This window comes from Agelaius tricolor, unplaced genomic scaffold, assembly GCF_023055355.1.
Source record: "Agelaius tricolor isolate 1412-34295 unplaced genomic scaffold, bAgeTri1.0.p SCAF_5, whole genome shotgun sequence".
Classification (NCBI taxonomy): Eukaryota; Metazoa; Chordata; class Aves; order Passeriformes; family Icteridae; genus Agelaius; species Agelaius tricolor.
The window spans coordinates 10,791,828-10,806,920 of NW_027269265.1; the positions used below are offsets into that span (position 1 = coordinate 10,791,828).

The following is a 15,093-nucleotide window of genomic DNA, read 5'->3' on the forward strand; positions in this document are numbered from 1 at the left end:
CTTGGTCTTGCTTAGCACAAAAATAACTAAAACTCTTAATGTGCCCCACCTAAGTATTACTGTTCTGGATGGATTAGAAATACCTTCTCATGTAAATGCTGTTGTGCACAGACTTGATCTGTGTAGTGTTTGGTAATAATACGTCACCTCAACTCAGGATGCTTAGTCACAGTCTCAGCTGGGATCAACAGACAGAAAAATGTGTTTCCAGAAGAAAATAATGGCTGAGAGAGAATAAGGCTGATACCCTGTGTACCACAGGTTCTGATCACTGATGTGGTTTCTAATGAGAGAGATACTGGCTGAGCTTGCAGTGAGAGTCAGAAGGGAATATGTAAAAGCAGACCTTCCTGTGGTCAGTCGTGCTCTGCAATGAGAGGCAGAGCTCTTTGTGCCCTCTCCACCTTGGAATCACAGCTGTAGGGTACTGAGTTCAGTGTTTTGATGCACTTCTAGAAATTAACCTGGGGCACAGGGAGCCTATGGACTGCAATTAAGGCTGTCTCACCTATTCAGAGCTATGGTGGTTGCTGTTAGGTGCCCAGCAGGGACAGTACCTTCCTACACTGTAGATTAACAGAATTCCAAAGTATTGCACACCACATATGACACTTTTCCTTCAACTATTCAAAGAGTCAAAGCCTTCAGAATACAATGCAAAAGAAGTATTTAATTAGCTCTGCTTTTCTTTAATATGCTCTTCATGAAAAAATTAAATCAAAGCAAGCTATTTTCTGCTGTGGAAATGGATGAAGAAAGAAGCTGCTTTGTTTTGAAAATGCTTCAAAAGAGCTGGTTGCTATCTCAGTCCTCCCCAGCTCGGTGTGTGTTTGTGTGGCAGCACCAAGTAACTATGGAGACAGGCAGGTTGCAAGGAGCCAGAGACACACAGACACAGTTCATTGTGGTGCTGCTGTGAGAGCAGACATTTGTCTCTGCAAACCCCCCGGCCCTGAGGGAACAGCTTAGGTGCTATTTGGGGCCTTTATTCTTCTTCTGCAGAGTCTTTCTGGCTGGGACTTGTGAGGGATTTCTTATTTGCACAACATGAAGATATACACTGCATGCTCAAAAAAATCTGATTTTGCTTTGGAAATCTGCGCCATGGCATATGAACTCTATCAAAAGACACTCTGGTTTTTAAATTTATATGTAAAATAGACATTAAAAAAAAAACTGATAGAGCAGCCCAGACCAGTTTTTCCTCAAAGATGCAGTATTAAAACTATCAACTAATGAGGTATATATCAAAGACTTTTTCCTATCTGAAAGTGTCAGGAGGATAAAGTAGTTGCTGCAGTGTTTTTTGCAGTAGCTGGTGTGCAGGGTATCAATAGCATGAGACAGAAATAGTAGAGTAAATGTGGCATAAACAAGCTTTAGCCAAAGGAAATGAATGTAATATTCAATTATAAATCTGGTAATAAGACATTACGGGTAAATTATTTACATCTGAAATGACATTTTGTCTCTTCTCCCAGTTGAAAGGCTTGACTAAAATCTCTCCTCAAATGTCTAAAGCCTTTCCAAGTTCCCGTCAAAGGTTAATTCATGGTATTTTACACTGTTTTATCCATGTAATTTTATTGTCTGTTAGACTAAGGAGATTTTTTATCATCCACTTTTATTGATGCCATTCCTTCCAATTTTATTTTTTGATAGAATCATAGAATGGTTTTGGTTGGAAGGGGCTTTAAAGATCATATCGTTCCAGCCCCTTCTGCCATGGGCCAGGGGCACCTTTCACTAGACCAGGTTGGTCTGAACCCCATCCACCCTGGCCTTGAATAATAACAATAATGTACACTTTATATTTTCTTTTTTTTTAGCAAGTAAGGCTTTTTCTATTCCCACAGTAGCATTTAGTTTCTTGATCACCTCAGCTGTCCTCTAACACCTGCTCCAGATGAAGTTTATTTTTCTGAGGTGTGGCTGTGTGTGGGGTTTCCAGAGAGTTTGTATTGCAAGGCAGTAATGTTTACCCATCCCCAGTGGTGTGTATCTGCCTGTGAATTCCAGATTCAGTTTGCCTTTTTTCTTAACTACCTGCCATTATGAGCTGTTTGCACAAGTATTATCACCTGTAAGTCTGTGTTCCTCTTCTTTTCGGTGGAGAACATTTTGCAGTCCAGTTTCACCTTATTCCTGTAGGTCCAGTCCTTAAAGATAAATTCTACCTGAAAGTTTAAGGTGCCATGAACATGAGTAGTGTCCTAGCGAGTTTTTTGTCTTTGCTTTGAAATTAATGCCAGCATGATTTTTAAGAAGGATTTGTTAGTTGTCTTAATTGTTTTCTGGAAAGCCAGTCTTATATTTAAATGATTTCTGCACTTTATTGCACCATACTTACCATTTACATAAAATAAAATTTGTAACTCGATGCTGCTTACTAATGATGATGGTGTCACTCAGAGGGCACAGTACAGTGCTGGGAAGTTCTGTCTTGTCTGTAGAGGATGATTTGGCTCAGATTTGCACCCTCTAGATTTCATTGGAACACTGGGAAAGGTGGAACTTGGCCTGGAATGGCTTTGCACAGTGCAGCCCTAAATGTCAGTATTGAGTGGGTTTTGAAGATCAAAACATAGCAAAATACTCCTATAAAACAATTCAAGAAGGAAAATACTAACTCTTGCTGAAGTCTAGAAAGCTACTTTAGCTATATTGGTTCTTTATTTTTATTTTATTGCACTGCAAGTGAAGCAGAGCTTTGAGACACAAAATATGGCAAGGAAATGGATGGCAGAAGCAATACAAATCTGATGGGGTGTTGTGGCTTGTAGTTACCACACATGGGTCTCAGTTATGCCTTAGCCCCACTTGTTGTTTTTTTGGTTTTTTTTTTACATAAATATGTCAAAACTTGGTTGAAGTGAAGGCACTAGGATTCATTAGGCTTTCTGAAATCCTTGAGGAAATATACTTGAGCTTTATTGCAGTTTTCCTGTTGCCTCAGTCTTGAGCATGACAAGTCATGGTGATGCTAATCAAATCAGATGGTGATCAGTCCATACTGAAGGGGAGGTTGCAGTGCTGGGGAGACACTTGCACCTGCAATTTTTTCTTGTCACATTTTAAAGACTTAATAAAAGAGAACCACTTAAATATCTACCAGACTGCTTTGTGATTGTTGAGCATTTGACCCCCCTGATTCTGCATTCCAATCTGGCATTATGAGATGCAAATGGGGAATAAATTTTAATTTCCTTAGTTTGACACAGGCATTAAAGGTGGTTGGTTAGCCCATGTCCCACCCCTTTGGCCAGGTAGAGAAGTGTAGGAAAAAAATCTAAGAACAGAGCAAAGCTGAATCCTCACAGTTTCCAGTGGCTGAGGGTTCAGGGAGTCCCCAGGCCACCCCTCTAACTCGGGGGTCAGTAGTCACTGAGGCCCACACTGCAGTGTGTGTTACTCACCTATTAAGTATGTCTGTATTTAAATATTTAAATACTTTCTGAATACGTAGGTGGCCACAGCAGCCTGTGGCTGAGTTCCAGAACTTTTTTTGTGACAATAGTACTTCCTTAATCTTATCTTTTTTTTTTTTTTTTAAATTTGATGCTTTTAAATGTCTGTGTTATGAGAAGTGGTAAATTATTGTTCTCTGTTCATGTTCTCCATGACATTCATGGTTTCCTGTGTCTGTCATAGCTGTTACCTCTTCCAGGCCTGGAATATTTTAGGTTATTAAATCTTCTTCTTGAGAAGCTGTTTTATCATACCTCTGCTTGTACATTTTTTCCTTTCATTATTCTTAGCATACTTCTTTTTTTTGTTCTTTTTTTTTTTTAACTACTAGTACAGTGCAAATTCTATTAGGCTTAGAAATGGAGAGTGAAAACCAATATTAAATCCTTGTCTGTGCCTAACATGAGCACTTGTTCAGCCACTAAACTTTTAAACTCTGAAGATGGAAACAGTGCTTTTGTTCTTAAAGCAGGCATTTGTAGCAGTGTACAAATCTATGTCCTTTGGAATACATCTGAACACCAACTGAATGGTTTTTCCTTACATTAGTAGATGTGGTGGATCAGTATGTAGGATAAAAAACATCATATTTAAAACCAGACATCTTGCATGCTTTGCACAACTGCAGTGTGAGAGGCCTCTGTTTGATCTCACAAAGTGGTCAGTCTGGTTATTGTAACTGAATTTGAGGTATGTCAGAGAAGGAAGAATTAATATAAAAGAAAAAACAACTCCACTGCAATGTCTCAGAAGGAGACGAAGCATTATATGACAAAAGTAAACTTAGAAATGCTGCCACCTGATGAGGAAAGTAAAAGAAGGGTAACTCAAGGAAATGCTGAGGTATTTTATGGAAGAAAGGATCTTTTCCAGTATTGTAACAGTATTCTTCCTTATAATAGCACTGAGTTTATCAGGGCATTATTTTATTTGTGCTTCCCTGTTTCAGTTCAAATATCAATGAAGTTTGGGTTATGCTCTTCTGTTTGTTTTCTTTTTAAAAAATCCTAATTATTTGAATTTGTTGAGGAGTCAGGTCTAATCAGGCAAAAATTCTGTCAGTTCTTTGAGATATCTTCAGCAGTCCTAAGATTTCTTTCCAGAGATAAAATTCATGGGGAATTACCTAATTTGCTGTGTGGTTCAATGAATTTTTCTGCTGACATGAGAAGCTGTCCCACTGTCACCCTTATAAGTAAAGCAGCGGTGTGTTTACTGGTGCCATAACTTGATAACCACTTAATGTGAAAATATGAGTCAGCTTTCTTTTTATGAACTATACTTTCTCTTCCACAGAAGACAATTATCTTCCTCCAGAAAGTTTAAATTGGTCTTTTTAAAGCAGTCTTTTCAGTTGAAAATAAATAGCACTAATATAGTTGGTGACTGGGGAATTGCTAAATAAGTCCTACAGATTTGGCACCCTTTCTTCTTTTCCTTTCTTCTTTTCCAGGCCTGTTTCATTTGCCACTTTGTTCTAACATTTACACAGATCCTCAGCTGTGCCTGCCCTCTGTGATGCCAGGCTTCCATTGCTCCTCAGCACTTGAGCATGCTCCAAACTTGTGATATCCTGCAATGCCTTTGGACAGTGATGGCCTTAGATGAAGTGCAGTAGACGCCTATCTGGGTTCTGATTTGTGCACTGTGTTTGTACTCAAAGGGCTGAGCAGTTCTAGTGTTGTGGTGTTATGAAACTTGAATGTTGCTACACCGGGGCTCACAGAGCTGCGCTTGCAAAGCGCATCTGCTGCAGAGTGCTGGTTCATTCCTCTGCAGCAGGTAACCTCTCCTGCAGCAGGTAACCTTGGTGCTGCTCTGTCCCTGTCCCTGCACTGGAGCTGTGGGCATTTCCTGAGTCACCATCTTCTCTCTGGAACAGTTTAAAAAGTGTAGTGGGTAATGTCAGCATCTTGCAGTTTCTCAAAGCTTTTAATGCGCTGTTTGACTTACAGCGTGCCTTCAGCTGGATCGGGGTAATGACCCAATTAAGTGTATAGAGAGAGGTTTTTACAATGACTTTTAAGTGTGATGAAAAGTGGAGAAAGGCTGTTTACATTTAAGGCCATTACAGAAGGTCAGTTGAGCAGTTTTCATACTTGCCAAGGAACCTCGTGTGTTTGGTTTGAGACTTTCTCGTCTTGCTCATCCTTCCCCCGCAGCAGGAGCAGTGGGAGGTGGTTGTGGGCCAGGAGACACTGGGATTGTAATGTAGCTCTGGATATTCTGCTTCACTTAGAGAAGCTGCTTCTTAGTGCTGTACCTTTCCCAGCTCTACCTTTTCCAGGGCCAGATTCCCATGTCTTTCCTGCAGTGGGTACATTTTTTCAGAGCTATGTGTCTGTTACATGGCTGTGCAGGTTTGTGCAAGGTGCTGTCACCCACTACATGACCTGGTGAGTGGAACTTCACTCTCTGAGGTGGGGAGGGCTGAGCTATGTACCTGCAGGCTGAGGTGTCTGTGTTAATCTCCTGTTCTTGTGTTACTGGAGAAGCAGTAGTTTCCCTGCCCCTCTCTTGGAACTTCTTTGCTGGTAAGGTGCAGGGTGATACTACATTTCCCTCGTCCCTCCTCAAGACTTAGGACTTTTTATGATGTTGTTCTGCTTGATGCATTATTCCAACCTTTTTCTATAGTCAGCAGCTTCTTAAAGCTGCTGTAGCTGAATCCTTTCTAGATAAGAGTTTTTAAACAACAGAAGAGGCGAGGTGATGTCATTCCTTTTCACACAGCTATTCAGAGCTCTGTTGGAAGCAATGAAAGCTGGTTGGTTTTCTGCTTCTGAAATAGAGATGAGCTGAGGAGCAGTAGAAATAGCAGTAGAAATATTCAAGCAGTCCATGTATAGTCCTGTGAAAATGTTGCTGTGTTAGTCATGATGCCTGTTTTTCTATTGCCAGCTGGAAGAACATGGAAATTATGGCGTTACCACAAGAAGAATTAGTTTTGGTCTTTGAGAATTCATTCACTTTGGTCAATGACAGTACATTTTCTTGGTCAAAATAAAGTCTTTGCATTCCTAAGCCTTGAAGTTTTTGTATTCTTGTTTTTTTCTTCCATTTACAGCTGTGTGCAGAGCTACTGTTCATAATAGATGAGTGTAAGCAAGTCTAATTCACAACATGCATAGTAAAATGATGTAAGCAAAATGGTGAATAAATAAATGAATATTTTTTTTCTTTTAAAATATCTGCATAAGGCACACAAAAGCATGCTAATTTGCAAATATCTTTCAAGTTTCTGAGACCTGAAATGTGAAAACAAATTAGTCAAATGTAGTGTATTTCTATTGACAGCAGCCTTTCTTGTTTTCTCAGGCTGCCCTTTTAAATGTTGCCCCACTGGCTGCAGGCATGACTACAAGCCCCACTTGTTCTTGGGAAACAATGCAGCTTTACTGCACATCTTCATATGAAAAGCTTCATGCTCCTCCTGTATCATCCCCCATGTACTTCATCATGAGCTCTTGACCACACAGGGTGCATCAATCACATAGTAATGTTGGGGGAATACAGAAGGAGCCAAGACTCAGACTGCAGTTCATCAATATGGCAGTTGATCACTGAATACTCCTTAGTAACTTATTTTATGGATTTGTGAAATTAAACTGTTTGAAAACTGTATTTCTCTGACCATGCTTTTGTGTGAGTATTGATCTCTTTAAATATTGTATTTTTCTGACCATGCTCCTGTTAAAGATATCTTAATTTTTCAGGTTGCAGTTGTTAAAATGAAGTGTACAGAGCGCATTTATGCAATGAAAATTCTAAATAAATGGGAAATGCTTAAAAGGGCAGAGGTAAGTAATACTGTTTTTTAACACAGAGAATTTTTAAAATTACATTAGGAAGATTACATTGAAACTCTTCCAGATTAGGAAGAATTATTTCATGAGCATAGGAGCTTCGTTCTTTTCTCTTTTTTTCCCCTTAAGCTGTTTTAATGCAATCAAGTCTGACAGTCCCTTCCAGGCATCTGTTGTTCTCAGCATTACTGTGTATTCATTTACCAGACAGTCTGCCCTATTTCTTACCCGAATTTATTGGCCAGATTTTTGTTTACAGTAAAGGCAAGTTAAAGACTACATGAAAGCTGAGATTGGTGCTACTATGACATTCACAGCTGTATACAAAAATGTTATGAAAACAGTCTTTCTTCTCTTCATTCAGAAATATCCATTAAGGAGCTTTGCATCCTACAGTATGTAACAGGATTTATATAGCTAGTAAAACTATAACTAAATATTTTGGGATCAGATTCAGATTGTAAAACAAAACGTGTTAAGAAGGTAACATCTGTTTAAGAAGGGGTGTTTTGGAGAAAGGAGGTGTACACTGTCACAACAAATTCTGTAAATGTAAATTCACACATTAGGAAAAGAATACTAAGAATACACAGTGGGAAGAGCTTTCTAGGATAGGTATTTCTAGGATACATACTCCTCCATGGTAGAGGAAAACCTTATGGCACATACATAATATTATGTAAGTTAGCAGATAAATGAGCAGTAGATTTGAAGAGAAAAGACATGTATTGCATCAGGACTTGCAGCAGTTCTGTTAAGGGGCAAGCAGGAGTGGCTTTGCTGAGGTCTGAGCTTGCTGACCCTTCCCTGTCCCATTCTTCTGTCCCCTTCCTGACACCTCCTCCCCCCAGCCTGCCCTTCCTAGTCCCTCCCTTCCTTTCAGTGAGTCAGTGCCAGGCCTTTTCCTGTGACAGAATCTCCTCCCTCTTGTTAAGCCCCTCTTCACCACTGCCTTTTGCTTGATTTAGTCACAGTCTGTCCATCCATCCATCCATGCAGCGCTTTAGAGGCGGCAGCAGCCACTGCCACCCGGCTCTCCTTTGAGCTGACAGGAGATTTCACACCCTGGGATGTGCTGCATCAGCAGTTTTGCATTAAGCCTTTCCCTGGAGGAGGGAAATTTGGTGCCCTTTCTATGCAGATTTCAGCTGTGTTAATTCATTGGTCAGTATAGAATTGTTTTAAACACAAATATTTGCAGGGGTCTCCCAAACTCAAATGGAAATACAGCTATGCTGCCTTACTTCAGTCATTTTTAAAGTGATTTCATTAAGTGGCCTAAGTAGATGCAGCTTTTGCATGTAGAGAAGACAGCTGTTTACAGATTGTGTTCTAATCATGCAACTAACTCGTCTTATCCTCTCAGGCAGGCATAAAGGATGTATAATGAGCAATAGTTTTCCCAAGACAAACTTAGGAAAAGTAACAGTCAAAAAAATGTTTCTCTCTGCTGATTTTCCCCATCTACAAAGGACAATAAAGGAACTGTCTTCTCTGCAGAACTACTTTGTGTTTTCCTGATCAGTTTGCTTGCTTGATTTGACTTTTCTGGATAAGCAGGACATTGCATCCTGCATATAAAGTTCATGCAACATCTGGATGTTAAAAATTTCCCAAATGTGGTAAAACCTGTTCATTTTTAAAATGAAGCCTGCAAGAATACAGTAGCCTCTTAAATGGAGAGTTCCACTGAAAAAGCAGACTTCAAGTATTTTATTAACCCACCTCACCTATTATTATATAAAAATATTATCATTATTATTATGAGTGGGTTAGAAAGCATGTTGTTACACTGCTTTATGTTTGTTGTGCATGACATAAAACGTAGCAACAAGTTAGCAAAATACTGCTTATTCATGTACTAGCTGCAAGAAAAAAATCCCATATGGTTGGAAGCCACTAAAATAAAATAAAGATTAGTGAATATCACCTGACATCCGTAAATGGGTTAGAAGCAAAAATAGGCATGCCATTTATGTTGATAAGGACCATTTGTATGCGTTGTTCTCACAGCAAAATACAAAGTCATTAGTGTATTACTGTTGACAGTTCCAAATAAGTCCTGACTGGCTGATTAGGTAGCCTGTCATGCTTTTTCAAGTCACGTCTCAAGGCCTTTTAAGCTGGTGTAAGCAGAGGAGGAGAATTTTATGCTCTGAATTCAAGATGCAGTGTTCAGCAGCATTGCTGGGTTTTCAGTGTTCATAACATTCCCTCGCTATTTGAGGTTGCACAGTGAACTGGATCAAGGGACTGATGTCTTCAAAAATAAACAAACTAGTTCTGTGTGTTGGCAGCCTCCTCACATCGTGGTGCCAGGAGAGCTGAGAAGTGCAATGCTCTGCTGCTGTGGGAAGGGGATAGGATTACTTGGAGCTGCTGGAGCTGCCAGCCTTTTTTGCAGAGCGCTGCTTTGGCCTTGAATTCATAAACCGTTAAACCACTCAGTTGGCATTTAATTACAATTTACTTCTCTTTGCACCAGTGATTACTAATTTACAATGTGACCACAGCATGGTCTTCTTCAGTAAAATTGTAGATTGAATTTGGCTTCCTTTGAAGGGAAAATAGTTGGAGATACATTTGTAAGGTGCAGTCAGTATATGGTAAGGCTTGGGCTTCCCATGCACATTTCCATAGTACATTTTCTAAGACATCTGAAGAAGTGGCAATGACTAAAAAAAAATAGTTCATGTCTAGAACACAAACACCTCAATCTGTAGCTGTCAAATATCCAAATAATGCCTCTCTGGATTGAGAGTAGTAGAAGAGTCCCAAGGTCTGTTTCATGATAATTCTGATCCAATAAAAACATTAATATATTTTTACTGGGGAGAACTCTCTTGAAGTTTATGAAAGTTGGTTTTATGTAAAGATGCTGAGAAAACCTGTTACACAGAGCTTGCTTCTATGAAGTGTTGCAGTGTGCTGTTTGAAGTTGGGGAAGGATTATTGAAAATAAAAATATATATTATACTGGACAAAGATAAGACAGTAATAGTAAAATCTGCTTATTTCCCATAGTGTATTAGCAGTGTCTGGAACTGGGACTGTACTGTAAAAAAAGTATACATGAAACTGTTTTCATAAAAGTCTTTATCAGAAGAATCAGACTTACTTTCCTAGAGCCATTATCTTTCTGCTACAGATGGTAGTGACAAGTTACTATTTTCTGACTTAAAAATGTTTTATAAAACAGAGATTTAGCTTTGACTTGAGTTGGCTTGTGGGCTTTTTGGTGTTGGGGGTGTTGTGTTTTGGTGTGGAGTTTTTTGGGATTTGTTGGGGGGAGGGGAGGTTGGGGAGGGGGGGTTTCATTTGGTTTGGGGTTTTTTGGTTTGGTTTGGTTTTGTTTTTTAAAGTCGCAGTCAGGATTAGAGTGACTGAATGCCTGCCTAAAACCTGCAGAGATTCCCTGGCATGTCACTTGTGTAGACTGAATCCCAATGAATAGAGACCTCTGTTCAGTAATTTGAAATAATCCCATAAAACATCCATATATATTCATCCTGTGGAAACTACTTGTTGTTGTTGACAATGGCTTTTCTCCCCCTCTCTTCCTTTAGACAGCTTGCTTCCGAGAGGAGAGAAATGTCTTGGTGAATGGAGATTGTCAGTGGATTACTACATTGCACTATGCCTTTCAAGACGAGAACTATTTGGTATGTTTGATTCATCAGTAAATAAAAGCTCTGGGTTGTGAAAGAACTTTATTTTTGGTATATTTAAAAAATATTAGTGCATTAAATCCGTCCACCTCATGCCTCACAGCAGTGTTTCAACATTCTTGTTTTCTCCTTGAAGCAAAACTTCAAAGGGACTGACTGTAACTCCAGGAGAGTGAGAAAGTTGTGAAGACTGTAGTATATAGAGATTTAGTTAAGCATCTTAAATTAACTAATCTCTCTTTGCATAAAAAATACCATGTTCAAATTTAGTATTTTGGATAAGGTTGCAGTTAAGTAATCTGAGATGTGTTAACTCTGTGGAAGTAAGAAATATTTTATTTTAAACTTTAATAATGTCTTTTAAAGCAAGATTTTGTTTTAAACAGGCAAAAGTAATTTAAAAGTTTGGTGTTTTAAAATCCTTAGGGGAAAACATAGCCTATTTCTTGAAAGTATTCCTATAAAATATGTCTTTAAATCAGCAGATTGGTTGGTCATCTCAGTAATTTGAGAGACTTTAGCAAATACTTATAAAATCTGTACTCCTATGACATTTCTTTATGATTGGTTACTACAACTGTGACATACAAACCTGTTTACTTCAGTCACAGAATACAGCAGAGTCCTGGTTAGGAGCAAAGTCAGTAAAGCCCCATTATTCTGCAATATACTGAACCATGCAGCTTCCTTGTGGCTGCTTCAGGCTGGGTTTGCAAACCTGTTGTTTCTGTAACATCTGACATAGCTGGAGTGTGAAAGTTTCCACCTTCTTAATACTTTAGTAGCATGATAGCAAATCATGACTATGAATAAGAAAAAATGTATTTATAAAAGGCTGCCAAGGAGTTCAGCAGGAGTTAGTAAATACTCAGACATTTCCACCGATGCTGAGAAAAAACACATTCGTATGTCATGTTTGGAGTATTTTTAGAATAACAAGCACATAGTAGGAAAATAAGCAGTCACATCTTAGGCCCTCATTTACAGGCTAATTTCCATTGAATGATTTGTGATAGGTCCAGATTTTCAATCTCTGGCAGTTTAGTTGTCTCTAGCACTGCCTCATGATTTCACATCAGCTTGTAGCTTCAAATTCTCACAGAAGCAACCTTCAGACTTGCATAAAAACATTCTGTTCTGTATTTCCAAGTAGCTTGTAAGAATGGAGCTACCTAAGGAAAAATTGTTAGCTGTGTGAGATAACAAGCAAGAGCAAAGACAGCACAGAGGGGGAATCTTTTCCCAAAGTTCCCAGAGGTTTTTAGATATTGAAGTTTCACTTGACAGCAGAAGGTAGACATCTCATTTAAGATCCAGTATCTAAGAAGACAACAGTTCTGCCTAGCAGCCAAAGTCAGCAGATTCCCAGCTTGCCTGAGATCTGCTCCTGCATGTGCTGAGGTGCTGCCTTCCAATTTGGTCTGTTACTCAGAAACCATCTCCTGGAAGTGTCTGTGCTCACAGATGGAGTGGATCCACATCTCAGTCACCATTGTAAATGATGCATGAAGAAAACGTGAAACACATCAAGAAATCAATTCATCCAAAAAGCTGGACAGAAGGTTCTCTTCCATCCCATCTAGTACTTGTCCAGGGCCTAAGAGATCTCTGTTCAATTCTCTTTGGAGCGTGAAGATGTTTATAGCTACATTCTTCCTCATCATGGAGAGTGCTGCCTTGTTACAGAGCCTGGGCAGATTTTGTTTACTTTTTAGCTGTGCTCTTCATCCACGGTCCTTGCAGAATGGAATACAAAGCTGAGAACAAAGCAAGAACACACAACAGAACTTGGTTTTCCACCCTAGTCATCTGTAAGAGAAATCTCTAGGTTTCAGTATTTTCTCCCAGTGATGTTTGTGCATTATATCTAATGATTCTTTATTGCAAAGCCACATAAGCTAACTCTGAGCAGAGGGAGAGCCTTGTGTTTTCTCCCACCTAGTTCTCTGTCTCCTCTGGCTGCATGATAAAGGATTCAGAATGAGACAAAGAAAAAGTAAGATACTAACATAGAAAAGTAGTACCTGCCTTTGGAGAGTCTAAAAGTACTTAGTTTTATTCTCTGCCTTTAGTATTAACAGAGCATTTGATAAAGCAGAACTTCTATTTAAGCAAGAAATACAAAATTCTATTAAATACATATGTTCTGGAGTTCATTTTCTGGTTCTGCTCTTGTGGTTTTAAAATCTTTCAAGTTAATGCATCATTCATTACTGTTTTCTAATCAGCCAATTCTTAAATGACATTACATGGAAATGCTGCATAACTTTCTTCTGGTTCTTAAAAAGCTTTCATAAGAGACAGCCTATGTCAAGATGGGTTAAATCAGCCTTTGGTGATTTAGCTGAAGCAGATATGATGTAAGTGAAACATAGTCCATGAATATTGAGAACTTGCATGGAACTTGAACTTCTCCATCTCTTCCTTCCCGATCTCTTAATTTTCTTTCCCAGTCTCATTGATGAAAAAGGGCATATGTGTATTTCCTTGCTGTCAGCCTCTCAAAGGCTTCTGGGTACTCATGAGAGTATTTTGATATCCTTTTTTCCTTTGATTCCTAACTACTCTCACCGTTCAATGTAGTCACTTCCCTGGAAGAAATGCACTACTGTGAGATTTCAACATCAGAATAGCTTTTATTTTAACCCCATAAGAAGGGAGAAGCACCTCCTGGCAAGCAGATAATTTTGAATTGAAAGATTAGTAAAGTTCTGCTTCCTCAAAGATGAGATACCAGCATCTTTCTGTGATCCAAGTGCCTTCCTTCATGGGTCACCCGGGTTCTTGCTGAGTTATAAATGCTTTGGGAGCTGACAGAAGTGCATTACCCTGTCTCTGACAGAGAAGATATTTCACTTTCCACAGAAGGTTCTATAAAGCCTCTTTGCCTTGAATTTGAGAGAAAATACTTCAAGATAATATCCCTTTTAGAAGACTGATGGTTTCTGTCTGTAGCATTTTGTTTTCAAACATAAGTGTCAAGTGTGTACAGTGCTCAGTACATGTTTAAAGTTCCTTGGAGCAATACCCACAGACTGATTTCAACATAAATGATGCAATTTGCTTATCAGATTAAGCAGTAATTTGAATAAAATAGAGAAAAATATCAAAACTTGTGGCTTTTGGAGTTGCTCTTTTAATCCAAAAGATAGTGAGGAATGGCTATTATTGCACTTCATGTTCTTTGCATTTCTATCTTAAATTTGTTTCCCTCATGGAAGATGGATCTGTGGCAGGGACAGTGGATTCTAGGTCGCTTTACTTTGAGGAGAAAAATAAGATGATGGCTTTGAAAAGTTAATTCCAGAATAAGCCAAGTTAGTCTTAAAACCACATATCAAATCATCTTGGGAAGCATGGAACAAAGTGGCTCAAGACTGGTAGTACTAGATGAAGTCATTATACTTGAAGTGATGGTCTGGATTTAGGTGGATATTGCTAAGAAATACCTCAAACATAATCCTTGTTTTGTGGTATGAGAAACAAATGGCATGCCTGAGTCCTTTTCCTTCATGTATCCTATCAGTATTGGTCCTTTCCATGGATGGGATGGTGCCTGATTGGCCTAGGAGGCTGTTTACTTTTTCGCTGAAATACATTCAAAAGCACACCAATGTTTGACTGTTAAATTTCCCACTCTAGTGCCTCTGGCTTGACAGTGCTTTTGGCTTGTTGTGGGCATCCATGTATGGTATAGTAATGTTCAGTGTCATCAGACTCCTGCCAGCTGTGTTATGCACCCACGGTGTGGAATGTGCCAAGATGAGTGGTTGAAGATGTTGATGTGATAAGTACCACTTCAGGAACAATGAGTAGTATTGAAATGGTACCCTAACTAAAAAAGTACTAAAATGTATATTTTAGACTAAGCTGCATCAAATATTGATTTTAACTATACTTTTTTTTTTTTCTTTCATTATTCTTTGGAAATTTTCAGTTTAAGAGTCGTTAACATGCACCAGTTTTGGGGATATTAGATCATTTTCTTTGTGATACTAGTTAAGACAGAAATAAACTCATCCTGATTTACTTCTTTGTTTTTGTCATATTTTGTTTGGGTTTTTTTTATCATAGGAACTAAATGCTGATGTGCCTTTCTTACTGTGATTAATAAAGGAATATGATACCTTTTTATACTAAGTAAATAAAAG

The 15,093-nt window shown here is 38.8% G+C and overlaps 1 protein-coding gene across 11 annotated transcripts in view; it reads left to right on the forward strand.

Moving 5' to 3' along the window:
- The window catches only part of CDC42BPB (CDC42 binding protein kinase beta), a 91,345-nt gene that overhangs the window by 33,866 nt on the left and 42,386 nt on the right, over positions 1 to 15,093 (forward strand). For all 11 annotated transcript variants that reach the window (XR_011679102.1, XM_071426392.1, XM_071426391.1 and 8 more), the window contains exons 3-4: positions 7,185 to 7,268; positions 10,841 to 10,936. Coding sequence is in view for 10 of the 11 variants with exons in the window: in XM_071426392.1 (XP_071282493.1) it covers positions 7,185 to 7,268; positions 10,841 to 10,936 (180 nt within the window). In the remaining variant the exon portion in view is untranslated. The remainder of the gene's footprint in view (positions 1 to 7,184; positions 7,269 to 10,840; positions 10,937 to 15,093) is intronic.